Source organism: Tupaia chinensis, unplaced genomic scaffold (genome assembly GCF_000334495.1).
Source record: "Tupaia chinensis unplaced genomic scaffold, TupChi_1.0 Scaffold000622_1, whole genome shotgun sequence".
Classification (NCBI taxonomy): domain Eukaryota; kingdom Metazoa; phylum Chordata; class Mammalia; order Scandentia; family Tupaiidae; genus Tupaia; species Tupaia belangeri.
Window position 1 is genome coordinate 5,916,287 of NW_006160142.1, and position 14,445 is coordinate 5,930,731.

Genomic DNA, 14,445 nt, shown 5'->3' on the forward strand with positions numbered 1-14,445 from the left:
TACTGTCTGCTTTCTTGCTATGGTCTACGTTTTTATGTCGGTGTTGCAGAGCTATCCAAACGGATTATGCTGCCCCACTTTAGTCCCAGGAAATAGAACTGCTATGAATTATTGATAGTGTTGGCTTTCTAGTGCTTTAATTTCACTTCTTTGCTTCAGACAAGGATATTAAATGGAATTTTTTATATCACCCCAGGAGCTTTTGTAGGAAATACTGACTTAAATTATAAAAAATAAAATCCTATGTTGATTTCCATGTCTACATGTGATACATTCTCCATACATTCCGCTTCCTACAGCCTTGCTCAGTGATCAGGTAACAGGGCAATTTTCAAACGGAGCTGCTTAGAGCCCTTGGGATTTCCCAGAAGTGCTGGAGTTGCCTGTGCAATTGTGCGCATGTCCACAAGTGTGTCTTCTCCTTTACTTCAGTGAAGGACTTCACTTGTTCTGTGTGCACTGAGCTTCAGTCTTACTTTAGAAGAAATAACTCTCTTTACAATGAGAGAAAATTCCAAATACAATAGATGTTTGCATGTCTTTGGGATACAAAAAAACTGGAAGCATCTTTATTCTGTAATCACATGTCTGAGCATATACCACTGTGCACTAGACTTGATGAAGATGCCACCATGTCATGTGACTGGGCTTGCAAAAGGAACTTGACCTCCCTATGATGTCACAGTAATTACTCTAAACTCTGGGTGAAGCTGATTATCATGTTTATTTATACAGTGAGTAAACTCATAGTCCCGATGAATGCAGTAAAGTTTGGGGCTGCCAAAAATGATCAATTCCACGAAAAAACTTGGTTGACATTCAGATTGTTAGGTTAAATCCATAGGCCTCCAATGTCCTTTAAGATGATGAATATAGTATTACTTTTGTTATTTCATAGGCCACTACCTTGAGTGAAATATTTCATCACTGGGGCAGTCAGTGGTGTGGTGACTAAGGCAGCTGGATCCCACTTAGCCAGCTATAAGGTTTGAATCCCAGACTTGGCAGCTTGAAAAACATGCTGAGCATGTGTGTGTATGCATGCCCAAAATCCTGAGAGAAGAATAGAGGAGAAGGGATTGTGGAATGGCATCCCACCTGGAGGGATGCTTTCTCACTTTTCCTCTCTCCAGGTAAGTATATGCACCCTATAGTAAAAATAATACTATTTTTGTAATAAGAGCAACTATTTAACTTGCAAAGAGTGTAAAACAAAAGAAAACAAAAACAAAAACAAAAACAGGTTTTGTTCTGTGTGAGGTAAAACAATGAAAAATTTGTGCTCAGGATTCCTTTCTGCAGGTGGACTATGCAGGGCCCTAGAAATGCCCCTCCTCCCGCATATGGACGCTATAGACCTGAGGAAGGCATGCAGGTGGCGCAGACCCATTCCTTTGTAATGTAGTTATTGGGCACCCTTATTACGAGGCCTGTGCTAGATGTCAAGAAATACAACAGCAAGTAAGACTCTGTAGACCCTGCCTTCTTAGACTGTGCACGCTAACGTGGAGGGCGCAGATAATGAATACATAAACACAGCGATGACAATGTGACGGTTGTAATGCACACAACGGAGTCAGGAAGGGCCTGTTTTACACACAGGCTGTCAAAGAAGAGCCCCGGGAGGACAAAACCTTGTGCAATTTCAAGTAACAGCTGGCCTCTGTGCCAGCTGCCAAGGCCTTAAACGTGTGGCACTCCCTGCATTTGACGGCTAAATATGTGCCATCTGTGTCAGAGAGAGAGAGAGAGACCCCGAGGGCACTGGGAGTGGGTGATCACCTGGGCAGCTCAGAAACACACGGCACAGTTAACTTATTTTTCAACAAATAGATTTTCCCTTGGTCATTTAACATTTATCAGCACTATGTTTTATTTTTCAATGCAAAGATGGCCTGAAGGATACTTGAAAGTAACACGCAAGGTCATTGTCCTTTGCTATTCTACACAAAATGGTTTTTGCAACTGTGTGTACTCCTCAAAGATGTAAGAAATGTATTTATAATGAGATCCCATCTCACACTGTTACTTCATAATTGTCAAAGGCAACATGATTTTGGTAAAAGGATAAAATAGACTTTCCAAAAATTAGTTTCATCTTCAAAACTTCTACATAAGGCTTTTAAAATACTCAAGATTAAAATGAGACATGTAGTTATCAAATAATATGACTTCTGTCAAATTAATTTCCTAATTTACATTTTTTTAAGAGAAGGATTTTTGCTATAGGGCATATGCACTCACCAGAGAGACAGAGAGAGAAAGCAAGAAATCACTCCTGGGGGCATAGCCAAACTGCAATCCCTTCTCCATTCTCCTTCTGGGATCTTGGTCATGCACACATGCACACGCACACACGCACACACCTGGTATGAGTTTCAAGCCACCAGGTCTGGGACTTGAACCATAGTCAGCCATGTAGGAATCCAGTGCCTTAGCCAGTACATCACCCACTGGCCTCTTAATTTACATTGTTACTACTATTTGATTTTTTTTTTTTTTACTATTTAAACTTTCAAAAACAAAAACTAAGGTTTATCAGTGGATCATGTTTCTTAAATAAAAATACCTGAAAGATATATGCACACAAAACAGATTCAGATTTGTAGCAGAAATTCTAAACTTCAGTCTCTTTCAAGCAAATATAATTCACTCATCCACCCACCTATCTACTCAGTATTTATTGTGTCTACTAAACTAATAGGTAAAATATGCTGGCGCCAGAGCAATATATTGCAGTCCTTTGGGCCCCTTGGCAGGGTGAACAACTTTTCCTGGCCTTTTCTTTACACACTTACGTAGCAGTTCTCTGAAAGGCCAGTAGTCAAACTGTTGAGGCCAGCTTGCCCCCCTCACTGTGACTGGATAGCCTGAAAGGAAGAGCAATTTGGAATTATCCAGTTAATGTGCTAAAGCAATGACTTCATCAGAATGAAGTCAGGAAAAATACATGTTTGTTTGTTTTTTTTTCTTTAAACCAGGAACCCCAAAGAAAAGAAAAACTACTAAGAAAGTTCAGTAAAACATATGATTAGAATATAAGAGATTGGTTTCCCTGTGTGTCAGTTTTCAAATGTAACAATTAAAAAGAATCTTGTTCAAAATAGCAAGAAAAATAGAATATACCTTTAAGTATAAATGTATCAAGAAATATATAAGACCCAAAAATAGCAAACTACAAAAATTTAGTGAGGACTTTATAAAGATTTAAACAAAAGGGAAAATAGTCATCCTTGATAACAAGATTAAATATTGTTAGGAAGTCTGCTTCCTCCAAACTATGTTTAGAAAGCTTGAGAGTATTAAATTATGTTAAAACCTAATTTGACGTATAAAAATAGAACTGGAGGGACTACTGGACATTGAAACATAATCTAAAGCTGGATTAGTTAAAATAGTGCGGTACAGGTTAGGGATTAACCAAAGTTATCAATGGATCTGATAGAATGTCTACAGATTTAGGCATATACACAAATTTAGTATATGATAATAGTTGCATTTGGAATCTGTAGGAAAGGATACATTTATTCAGTATAAGGTGCTGAGAAAAAAATGTCTAACTACAAGTAAAGATATCGTTTTTTTATAATGTGATCACATAATTCCACTTGGATTAAAGATTTAAATATAAATGATAAAGTCATACTTTCACTAAAGATGTCACATTTTAAACACATTGCATTTACCTCTACTGCATTCCCACTTAATTGTCAGTAGAAAGGAGTTTGTAAAGGATTTAAATAGCCATGATGACAAAGAATGGGATGGTAGGCTACATTGGCAACACAGATGGACAGGGGTAAGGAAGACCTGAACTGTAAACCATCAGTGGGCTCGGGTCGCTGGAAGTGGGCGTGAGGGTGGGGCTAAAAATAGGCAGAATGATTCTCAATCTGTTTAATAAACATGTATCCCTCATGCCACATTGGGGAGCAGCTGCCTCACCCACCCAGACAGGAGACAAAGTTTTATTCTCTGGAGAGGGTCATATAGGCACAGTCAAGAAAGGATATGGTGCTGAAAATAGTGAAGTTCACACACTGAATATTAAGCTCTCAGCCTTCTTTCCAGAATATACGCACCCTCTGAGCAGGAAATTGGACATTACTTCCCTGACTATGTCCAGTCCAAGATGTCCAGATACCAACATCTAAAGCTCCCCCATTGAAATGATTTATTAAGCTCACCCTAGTAAACTTAAGACCACAGCTCAGCAGCAGGCCAAAAGAAAATCCATTGCAGACTGGAGGGTGGGGAGTCTCACACTCCACCACTCACGCTAGGAAACCCCTGATCGAATTGTCCAATCTGCTCATCAGGTAGAACCCTTCTATTGAGAACACCTTTGCCCAGGCATCAATCCGTGGCCCCGCTGCTTTTAACCATGCTTGCAGGACAGGCATCTAAGGAAGCACATTGCATTGCTGGCAGACATGTTTGCAGCCTCTGCCGCTTAGTCTAACCTCTGGGGCCCTTACTGCTCTTTAGCAATGCTTTCATGTCAGTTAACACTTTACACCTCCTATAGCAAGAATTATATCGTTTTTACCTTAATTCCTCCACTCTACCTCCACCTCCCTTATTCTTAGTAAATTACCTTACCTCCTGCTTACTGAAAAAAAAAATGGAGGTAATCTCATGTAAATACCTAGTCCCATACAAATCGCTCTCCAATTTTATTTTAACCCATTGTCTTCTCTTCCGTATAGAAAAAGACATATTTTCTTTCTTTTCTGAGGCTGATGAGTGTCTCTCTTTATCCCATTTCTTCCAACCTCCCTGGGCCTTGTTCCACCAATTGCCTCCACTTTTGTCTCACAGCCTCGAGTCATACCCCTTGCTCATTCATGAGTGTATGTAATGGACACTGTCATGTACCACTCGGATTCCCTTCCAGGGCTGACGGGCTCATTCTCCCAGATGCTGGGAGTGCTGTCCTGATTGAAGGTGGCCCTCAAGCTACCAGCTCGCTTCAGGAATTGCTCAGCACAAGGGAAGTCACCTCACTAGCAGTCATCCCCCTTCTTTCATAGCTCTCTTCTACTGACTGGCTGGGTCATATGAAGACACAGCTCTCTCGTTTTAACTCGGGACAGCCCTGTAGGGTCTTCTATTTTCACAGCTTCTCGTGTGTGGCTGAGCATCCCCTGGAACTGCATCATGGCCCAGCTTCTTCCTCCATTTATCCTGTCTCCTTTCATTGACTCCTAGAAGTTGTCAAACCCAAAAGTACTCACTAGTCAACTTACTGCAAGCAAATCTCCATCTCAGAGTCTGTAACCCAGGGCTCCCCCGCTATAACACTAGGTCTAAAATATGGATGTTTGATCATGTTAGTACCATGTTGCTCTTTCAAAAAGCTATAAAATTTGCATTCCCATCAATAATGTAGGAAAGAGCCTTTTTTCACTCTTTGTTGCCACTAGATATTTTCAAAATTTAAAAAAAATGCCATTTTTTAAGTGACAGATGGTGTCTCATTCTTGCTTTACTGTTTTTTTTTTTAATTAGGAGAGTGAGAATATTTTCACATATTTGTATTTCTTTCCTTTTCATTTCTTGTGTTCTTTGCTCATTTTTCTATTGTATGGCCATCTTTTGAATATTAGTTTTAAAGTACTCTTGGCATAGTAAGAAAATTGCAAAATTTCCAGTTTTCTGTTTGTTTTGGCTTTGGTAAGACTTTACTTTATTATTTTTTGCCATTCGAAAAGTTTACTTTAAGTTGCATCTATTTCTTCCATGAGCAAGACAGATAGAAACAGAGAGACAGTACTTCCAGTAGGGTCTTGACCCCTGATCTATTCCCAGCCTCAGCCAGTCCCAGATTATGGGCACCCACTTCCTGGTCTACTCAGGAAGATCTCTGGACGTGAACCTGGAACCTTCCCATGTGTGTCCACATCACAGAGTGTTGCATTTTACTTTTGTACCACTGTCCAAATTTTACATTTTAAAATTTGCTAATATTAACATTTTTATACTTTTTAGTTTACTTATTTCTTCTACAAGCAAGAGATAGGGGGAGAGAGAAACAGGAGGTGGGAAGGGGAGGTATTTCCAACAGGATCTTGATGCCATAATCCACCCCCAGCCACCACTGGTTACGGGCATGTACTTGCTCAGTGTGCAAGGAAGCTCTCTAGAAATTAACTTAGAACCTTCTTCCTCTGTGGGTCAGCCTTGCCTAGCATCACATTTTACCACTGCATTGCTGTATGGCTTTGGTCTAAGATTTTAAAAAGTCACTATTTTCTTTAAAACTCAGCTCCTTAGCTCATAAGCTGTTACTATCACATAGCTGTCTCTGAGTATTGCAACCAGAGTTAACTCTCCCTTAGTATCAATCATGTTACTCATAATATTCTGTCTTTTATAGCCATTTTTATTATTTTTCCAAACTCCTCTTGTAAGATACTAGGAAAGGAACTATTGAGTTGTCAGAAAAGTCATGATTTTTTTTTCTATGCAAAATGGCTAGAAAATGTTTTAAATATCTATGTATACCCGCCGGTATCTAGAATAGACCTTACATAAAGTGCTACTTAAATATTCGAGTCGAATAATGGATACTGTTTGATTATGAGGTTCTTTTTCCACACTAAGGGTACCATCCCACACATCCTAATGAGATTAAATTTTTGTAAACTTTTGTAACTATTTTTTGCTAGACAAACTCTTTGCTCTGTCATTTCTAGACCTGAACCACACACATTAAGGGCTGACTGCTTGTGAGCACATGGTGAGGTCTCAGGGCTTACAAGTGTCAGGTGACCAGAACACTGCTAGGGAGACAGGCAGGTCAGGTCAGATAGCTCCTAGAAACTGTATAAATGCGTAGCCTTCTCACAAAGTGCTCATTCTCCCTATAGTGTACAGAACTGGATCTCCCAGCACCATGGTGGTCACACTGCCCCTGCTGGTAGCATAGATTACTCCTTGGCTAGGTTTACCTGGTAAAGTTCCTAAGGGTGTTGAAAACCAGATTGCAGGGGGTGGGGGGTATCAGTCCCTAAATCCGCTCAGTGCAATTCCTGTGCCCAAAGTCCTAGTCTTGGATCCAATGGCTCTAACGTCTTTCTTTTCTCTCTCTGAAGCCCATTCATAAACAATATTTCACCAAAAACGCTCTCGCCAAGATCACCAGTGGACTACCAGATTATAGAATGCCATGATTGATTCCCAAGTTTTCTCCTCACTTGACCTGCTGGCAGCACTGGCCTGGTTGGTCCTTCTCTGCTTCCTGAGGGCTTTACGTGGCTCACCAGGACTCTGCTTCCTGCTCTGAACACTGGAGTACCCCAGGGTGTCCTCGTTGGACCTCTTTTCTTTTCTATGTTCATTCTCTTGATTCCAAGAAAGTCTTATGATTTTCACTATTGTCTCTGCTGACAGATTCCAAATTTCATTTCTTCTAGCCAGAGTTAGATATAACTGCCTCCTCAGCATCTCACTTGATTGTCTGATAAACATCTCAAACTTCACATTCAAAACTGAGCTCCTGATTTCCACCCCAATCTCTTTTTCTTACTGTCTCTCCATCTTAATAAACGACAACCTCATCCAACTAGTTACTCAAAACTCTGGTGTCTTCCTTCACTCTTCCCCTTTTCTCACACCCACTTCCAATTTGTCACCAAATCCACTTACTACATCTTCAGCATACATTCAGAATCTATCCACTTCTCACTGCCACTTTACCATCACTCTGGGCAAGTTACTTAACTCTTCTGTTTCTTTCCTTCTTATATAACCCGGGGAAAAAAATGGACTATGGCTTTGAAGGTTAATGTGTGGAATAAAGGGAATAATACATGTTAAAACTTGGTATATTGCTGAACAGTCAGTGCTCTGTAAACGTCAGCTTTCTTTCTTAAATTTGCCAGAGGGTACGTATGCGCGCGCGAGAGAGAGAGAGAGAGAGAGAGAGAGAGCGAGCGCGAGCCCTCACAATGGAGTGTGATCACATTGCAATCTCTTCTCCAGTTCTCTATCCTGTTCAGATTTTTTAATTTTTTAAAAGTTTTTGCCATAGGGTGTGTGACAGAGAGGGAAAGTGAGAAATCACTCCCTGGCAGGGGCAGGGGATGGAGGGAGATGGTCATGCCACAATTCTTTCTCTTCCAGTCTTCTCTTGGGATTTTGGGCACGCATGCACACACACACACACGCCTGGTGTGGTTTTTCAAGCCGAGTTCAGGACTCAAACCAAGGTCAGCCATGTTGGAGTCCAGTGTCTTAACCACTATGCCCTCTATGACACCAACTGGCCCCTCCTGTTGGGATTTTGGGCACACACACGTGCCTGGCATGTTCTTCAAGCCCTTGAGAACAGGGCTTGACCTGCAGTTAGCCATATGGGATCCAGTTCCCTCAACCAGTAGGCCATAGGCCAGCTTAATAAGTGTTAGCTTTCATTATTATTCCTGATCTTTGTTTTTTTAGATGGTTTCAAGGAAATTTGACCAGCACAATTGAAGCCATCAGCTCCTTTTCATAAAAGCTGAATTTTATTCCTTAACACATGAGATTTTAATTTTTAATATTTCAACTAAGTAAAATGTGTTACTGTGCTGAAGGATTAGCTTCTGAAAAAGTAAAACTTAACCTCACTCAGAAAATCAGTCACAAATCGAAGCAAAAAATTAAAAAAAAAATACAATGGTAATTTGAGTCATTGGAAATTTTTTCTAGCCTGACTAGGAATAATTTTCAACTAATGGAAAAATTTTGGACTAGAAACTATTTTTAATCCAAGGTTATATGAGCTTGTTACATATATTGCACAGCTGTATATAGAACTAGCTTTATAACTTAAAATAACTTTGGGGATATGAGAAAACCCAGGCAATTTCTACAGCTGGGAAAACAGCCATCTCTTGTATAAAACAACCCTATATAAGGGATTTTCAAAAAGTTCAAGAAAACATGTTATAAAAAACTATGCATGTATTTCAAAACTTTGTGTACTAAAATAAACTCTTACTTTAATTAAACCTTCTGAAATCTGTTCATATTATTAATCCATAGTCTCCCTATACCTATTATCCCATCTAATTAGTAATAGGTAGAAAGATTCTGGGAAATCCTCAACAGTATTATCTGAGGTGTTAGCAACAGGCTTAAATTATATAGGAGCATCTCAAGAAAGTACCCAAACACATGAATTAGACACGGGGATATCGTAAGTTAAGGAGAACCATTGTGCTAAATCACCACAAAAATAATTTCAGAACATTTAGTTTATACTTAAATGCAATCACTTTACTAATATATGTGGTAAGAAATAGAATTTGAATAAGTGAGGAAATTCATCAGAACAGAAAAAAAAACGTTAAAAAAATACGATGGTAATTTGAGTTGTTCTTAATATTTTTTAGAAAATCATGTTTATTTTACATTTATATTTACTCTTTTAGTAATTTTCTTTCTCTACACACACAGACCCATCTATCATAAGCTAGGTAATGAGAAAATAATGACAAATTATCTTTATTATTAACTTCTTTGCAAAAATATTTTGATCCTTTTGATTTTTATAAGAGCTAGGTAATAATGTCCCTTGAATGTTTTAAGAGAGGGTGGAAATCCTAATATGTAATCATTAGGAATTGACTTTGCTTAATGTATTTTGGCTTTCTTCGTAAATACTTAAATATATGGCAATATACCAGGCTATCCTTGAAAAGACATATACAAACAAGTTTTTATATCTCCATATATGCAGAAGTTACCTAATTAAACTATCATTAATACCTATCATGAAGTCATTTAGCTGATACACATATGCTTCGTGTGCTAACTGTCACATATTTATTTTTTTGCAGGAAGTCCTGGCTGAGCAAGGTTGGGAGTCCCAGTTCTCGCATTGACCGAACGGATTTTTCTAATGAGAAAACTATCTCTAAACTTGAATACTCCAACTTTAGTATTCGATACTAATAGAAATAAAAATTGTAATACTTATACTGCAACAAGAGACACCATATATTCTTAGTTCTATCTACTAGAATAGTAGCAGTGGAGTAGGGTGCAAAGAACTTTCTGTACTGAAGGCTGAAAAATTGTTTGTTACTAAATTGTCTGACACTGAAATAATTTTATTCAACTATATGTTTAATAAGCAAAAACATAGTATTGTAAGATTAAAATGTCATTATAAAATATTTAGTAGGAATATTCCATTTAAACTTGTCTAATGAATCTTTAATTTCAATAAATGTTATAGCATACATATTATTTAGACATAAAATAAAGGTAACCATTTCAAACTATTTTGAAGTACTGTTGTCTTCAAAATTATATCATAGAATTATAAAATCTTCTAAATAATATTGATTAATTTGCTATTTGAATGTTTTGAAAGAATGAGAGGGGTGCCAGCAGGTGGCGCAGTGGTTGAGGCACTGGATTCGCACATGGCTGACCACGTTTTGAGTCCTGGACCTGGCAGCTGTCTGGCTGTCTGGCTCGTTCTCTCTCTTTCATGTGCCCTGTGGTAAACTGAGAAATGATGATGATGAGTAAAAAATTAATTTTTTTCAAAAAAGAACCTGAGGTTACAAATAAATGTGATGATATTACCATAAAGTAACATCATCAATAAAGAGTTCATTTTTAAAATTCCAGTTAAATGTAGACATGATTAATACTTAATGCCTTCCATATAGTGAACGTTCAGGCTGAATGATGGCAGCTAAGAAGTCAGTTTGCATATGGCTGGGAATGAGACGGTTATCAACAGCCATCCACAGTAGATGTTCTAGTAACCAGAAAACGAACTGAGAGTCAATGTAACTAAGAGTCATACAATACTATCCCCTAAGCTTGGACTATCACTTGAAGATCTTCTCATGTAAATAATAATTAAGCAACAGTATTTTAAAGGGAAAGTTCACTTCTGTAATGTAGAATTATAATGTTGAAAAAGAAAGACCTTTAAGACAGTTATCAGGGACTTTCAGATGTTGTAGGTATATACTTACATTTATGCTTTCCAAATTTTTATAGCAATCTAGCTCTTCCTCTGAACAAAATTTTATGTGGAATTGGATACAAACAGATTTTTAAAGAAAAGCACAACTGGCATAATTGAAATGGGGGTAGGAGATGTAGACACTTAAACACTTGATCTCTTTTCCCTCATTCTTCAATTCCCAATCCCTCGGGAGTACAGGTTGGAAACTACCACTCTGTCTATAGAACAAACTTCCCATTGCTGTACTTCATGGTTTGAAGAAAGAATTCAGACCTCTCCCTCTTGTACCTGCTGTAAGAATTGAGAGGAGATGGAAGAAGCGCCAACTCTGTTCATGAAATGTTATCTCCAGGGAGTGGTATTGATATCCCATATAAGACAATATAACACTAGGGAATGACTTCCCGAATACACTTAAAGAACTTTCCCATATACTGAACATGCGTACCCTATGGAAGAAGATGAAAGATCAGGAGATGTAAAGGCATGGAGAACAATCATGGATGCTAGGAACAGTGTGGGAGGAGGGTGGGAAATGGGGGAGGGTAAAAGGAAGAGAATCAAGGAGAAACAAGCAAATCGTTTAAGGGACACCAAGTGGAAAATGATCTGTGGATGATAACATGTATGATATTATCTTTAACTGGACTAGTGCATAGTGTGTTCATATTGGGGAAATTTTTACAAGCTGTAATGATATACAGTAATTGAATGTATAAATTTTAAAAAAATAAAGTTATTTGGCCCAGAAAAAGAGGGAAAAAATCTTTCCTATTATTTAAAACTATCATCATGTTAAGTACAGTATGCGTCAAATATTATGGAGGAGACTCTATTGAGATACTCATATGGGTTTTGCTCTCCTGTTTCAAGGAGGGTAGATGAGTCTTTGCATTCTCTTATTTCAGGGAGGGTATGGGAGCCAGATCCCCTTGAAGACAAATTTTCTTCCATGATTTCATTTTGAAGAGGGCAATATGCTACTGGTCAAAGGGAAAGACAAACAGGTTAAAAGGAAGCAGAAATGGGCAGAGCCAAGGGTCAAGGAGATGATGGAGACCTTGGAAAGGACCCAAAGGCTTTCCCAAGTCATGGAGACCTGAACCATTCTTCCCAGCTGCACCCCTAGGGACTCCTTAGCCCAAGAGGCAGGCAGCTGTGGTACCCCGAGAAGCTGGATCACAGGCCCACAGGCTCCCAGCCCTAGCGAGCTTCCTGTCCCCAAAAATATTGCAAAGCATCTTACAAGAACCATGGGGTGGCTCATCAGTATGCACTGGAGACCAGAGGAAACTTTCCTGAATGTTCTGTGTGTAATTTGCATGATTCTTCTGGGAGATAGATAGTGCAAAGCATCAGGGATTACTAAGACTTCCACCTCCCAGACAGGATGGGGCTAGAAGCAGGCTTAATTTGAATTTAAAGAAAATAACATTTTTTTTTATACTCAAATTTGAAAAAAAAAAATCTTTATCTCCTAAACATAGAAAGGATAATTTTTTAAAAAATCCTATCTTAGATGTGACACCAGTATGTCACTTTTATTATCCTGCCACCCTTTGCTTGTTTCCTTCCCAGCTCTCTTTATAAGGGGGGAAAAAAATCACTGTGCTGGAACAATCTAACTGCATGAAGTGAATCACACTGGCCAACATGGCTTACTAACTACTATACTGAATTCTATTTCTGAATGAGAAATGTTGATAATGATTGAAGAAATAGGTTTCACAGATGGGTAGAAAGCAAGAGTAATAAGGATAAGGCAAGATGAAAATGTGTTCTGGAGACCAGATAGCACACCTTAACAGTAAACTTGATATGTTAAATTTCATGTTGAACTTACACAGGGACGTTTTAATTAAATATCATATTTGAACAAAGTCTTGTTTTTTGTTTGCCTGTTTCTTGGGCTTTTGCCCCAGCCTCCCAGCTTAGACGACATGCATGCATCACCATCCCCAACTCTTTTTTTTTTCAGTCTCACTATTCCAGCCTCGAGACAGTCCTCCACCTGGCTGCCCTTTAGGTGGGACGAAATAGGACCCAGGCCTCCATGTGGTCCCAGCCTGTGCAGCACAGGGTGTTAGCAGTATGTGCCACCATTGCTGGGCTTAGAATTTAGGCTACCAACCTTGATAGGATTATTTGTGTCATATTTAGACATTTCAAAAGCCAAGGAAAAAAATCAAAAGATAGATGCCTACTTCAGTGACTGTCAACTACAAGTCTCAACATGTCTCATGCTTACCACAACTCAAAAAGCCACATATCAGAATTGGGGGTAGGGAGTAAAATGATAAATGCATATTACTTTTTTATACTTACATTAAAAAATTCTGTCTTACAATAAAGCTAACTCAGGAAGAAAAGCCAATAGAATCTTCTTGGGTGGATGGAACAGACACAAAGCACTCTGACCCAGTGGGGCACAGAGAAGCAACAGACTTCTGTGCAGTGAGGTTAGATTTTTATGAGGCAGGTATAGGTTTTATTTTTCTTTTGTTTATTTTTTGAGAGGTTTTTGCTATAGGGCATATACGCTCGCCAGAAAGACAGCAAGAAATCACCACCCCCCCACCGCCGCCCCAAGGGGAATGGCCACACTGCAATTCCTTATCCTCCAGTCTCCTCTCGGGATCTTGGGCACGCATGCACACACACCCGGCATGAGTTTAAGCTGCCAGGTTCAGGACTCAAACCACAGTTGACTACATGGGAGTCCAGTGACATAGCCATTATGCCAACTGCTGGTCCCCGAGGCAGGTATGGGTTCTTAAGGTTGAGGAGAAGCGGGAGGCTCTAAGCACAGGGGAGTGCTCTGTGCCCTGGGGGGGCCCTTGTGTTAGCAAAGGGCATAAAAGCACCAAAGGTGGCACGAACAGGTGGTGGGTGGAGACAGACACCAATACCCAGTAGTTTCACTTTGCTAGATGTCAGTTACCATTTTTATGACTAGATAATTTCAATTTTGCCTATCGAAGGTATTTTTCAGAAGCACTTATCTCTAGACTCATAATTAGGGACAACAGAAAAACAGAAATTGTTTCCAAGAATGAGCTTGTATTTGAAAGTATATACGCCACATATGTATTTTATACAGTAACTCTCCCTGGTCTCTGCCCATGTACAAAGAATGTTCTGTTTGGTTAAAAGGAAGAATGTTCATGTTGGGAAATAATTCCAGGAACTGAAGACAGGCAGCACGATATGGTAGGGGAAGACCCACTCTGGGAAGCAGACAATGCGTGCTTTGGGCCCAGCCCCTCCCCCAGTTAGCTGGGCGCCTTGGGATGCTCTACTGCAAGGCAAGAAGTTACCATAAATCATGACTTTTAACAGGATTCCGGTGAACCTAAGGACTCCCTAAAGGGACTACTGACAGATTATGGAAGGGCACTGAGAAAACAGTTTGATCTTGGTCTGGAGCCCTGCCCCTCAGTCCCACCAGAGCAGTGCTACTGTCACCT

General features: G+C 39.3%; 1 protein-coding gene across 2 annotated transcripts in view; it reads left to right on the forward strand.

The window, feature by feature from the left end:
- Positions 1 to 10,428, forward strand: part of ACYP2 (acylphosphatase 2) — a 250,513-nt gene extending 240,085 nt beyond the window's left edge. The window contains exon 4 of one of the 2 annotated variants that reach the window (XM_027775969.1): positions 9,828 to 10,428. In XM_027775969.1, coding sequence (XP_027631770.1) covers positions 9,828 to 9,942 — 115 coding nt within the window. In that variant the 3' untranslated portion in view covers positions 9,943 to 10,428. The remainder of the gene's footprint in view (positions 1 to 9,827) is intronic. The other variant, XM_006159029.3, reaches the window with a different exon arrangement.
- The last annotated feature ends 4,017 nt before the right edge of the window (positions 10,429 to 14,445 follow it).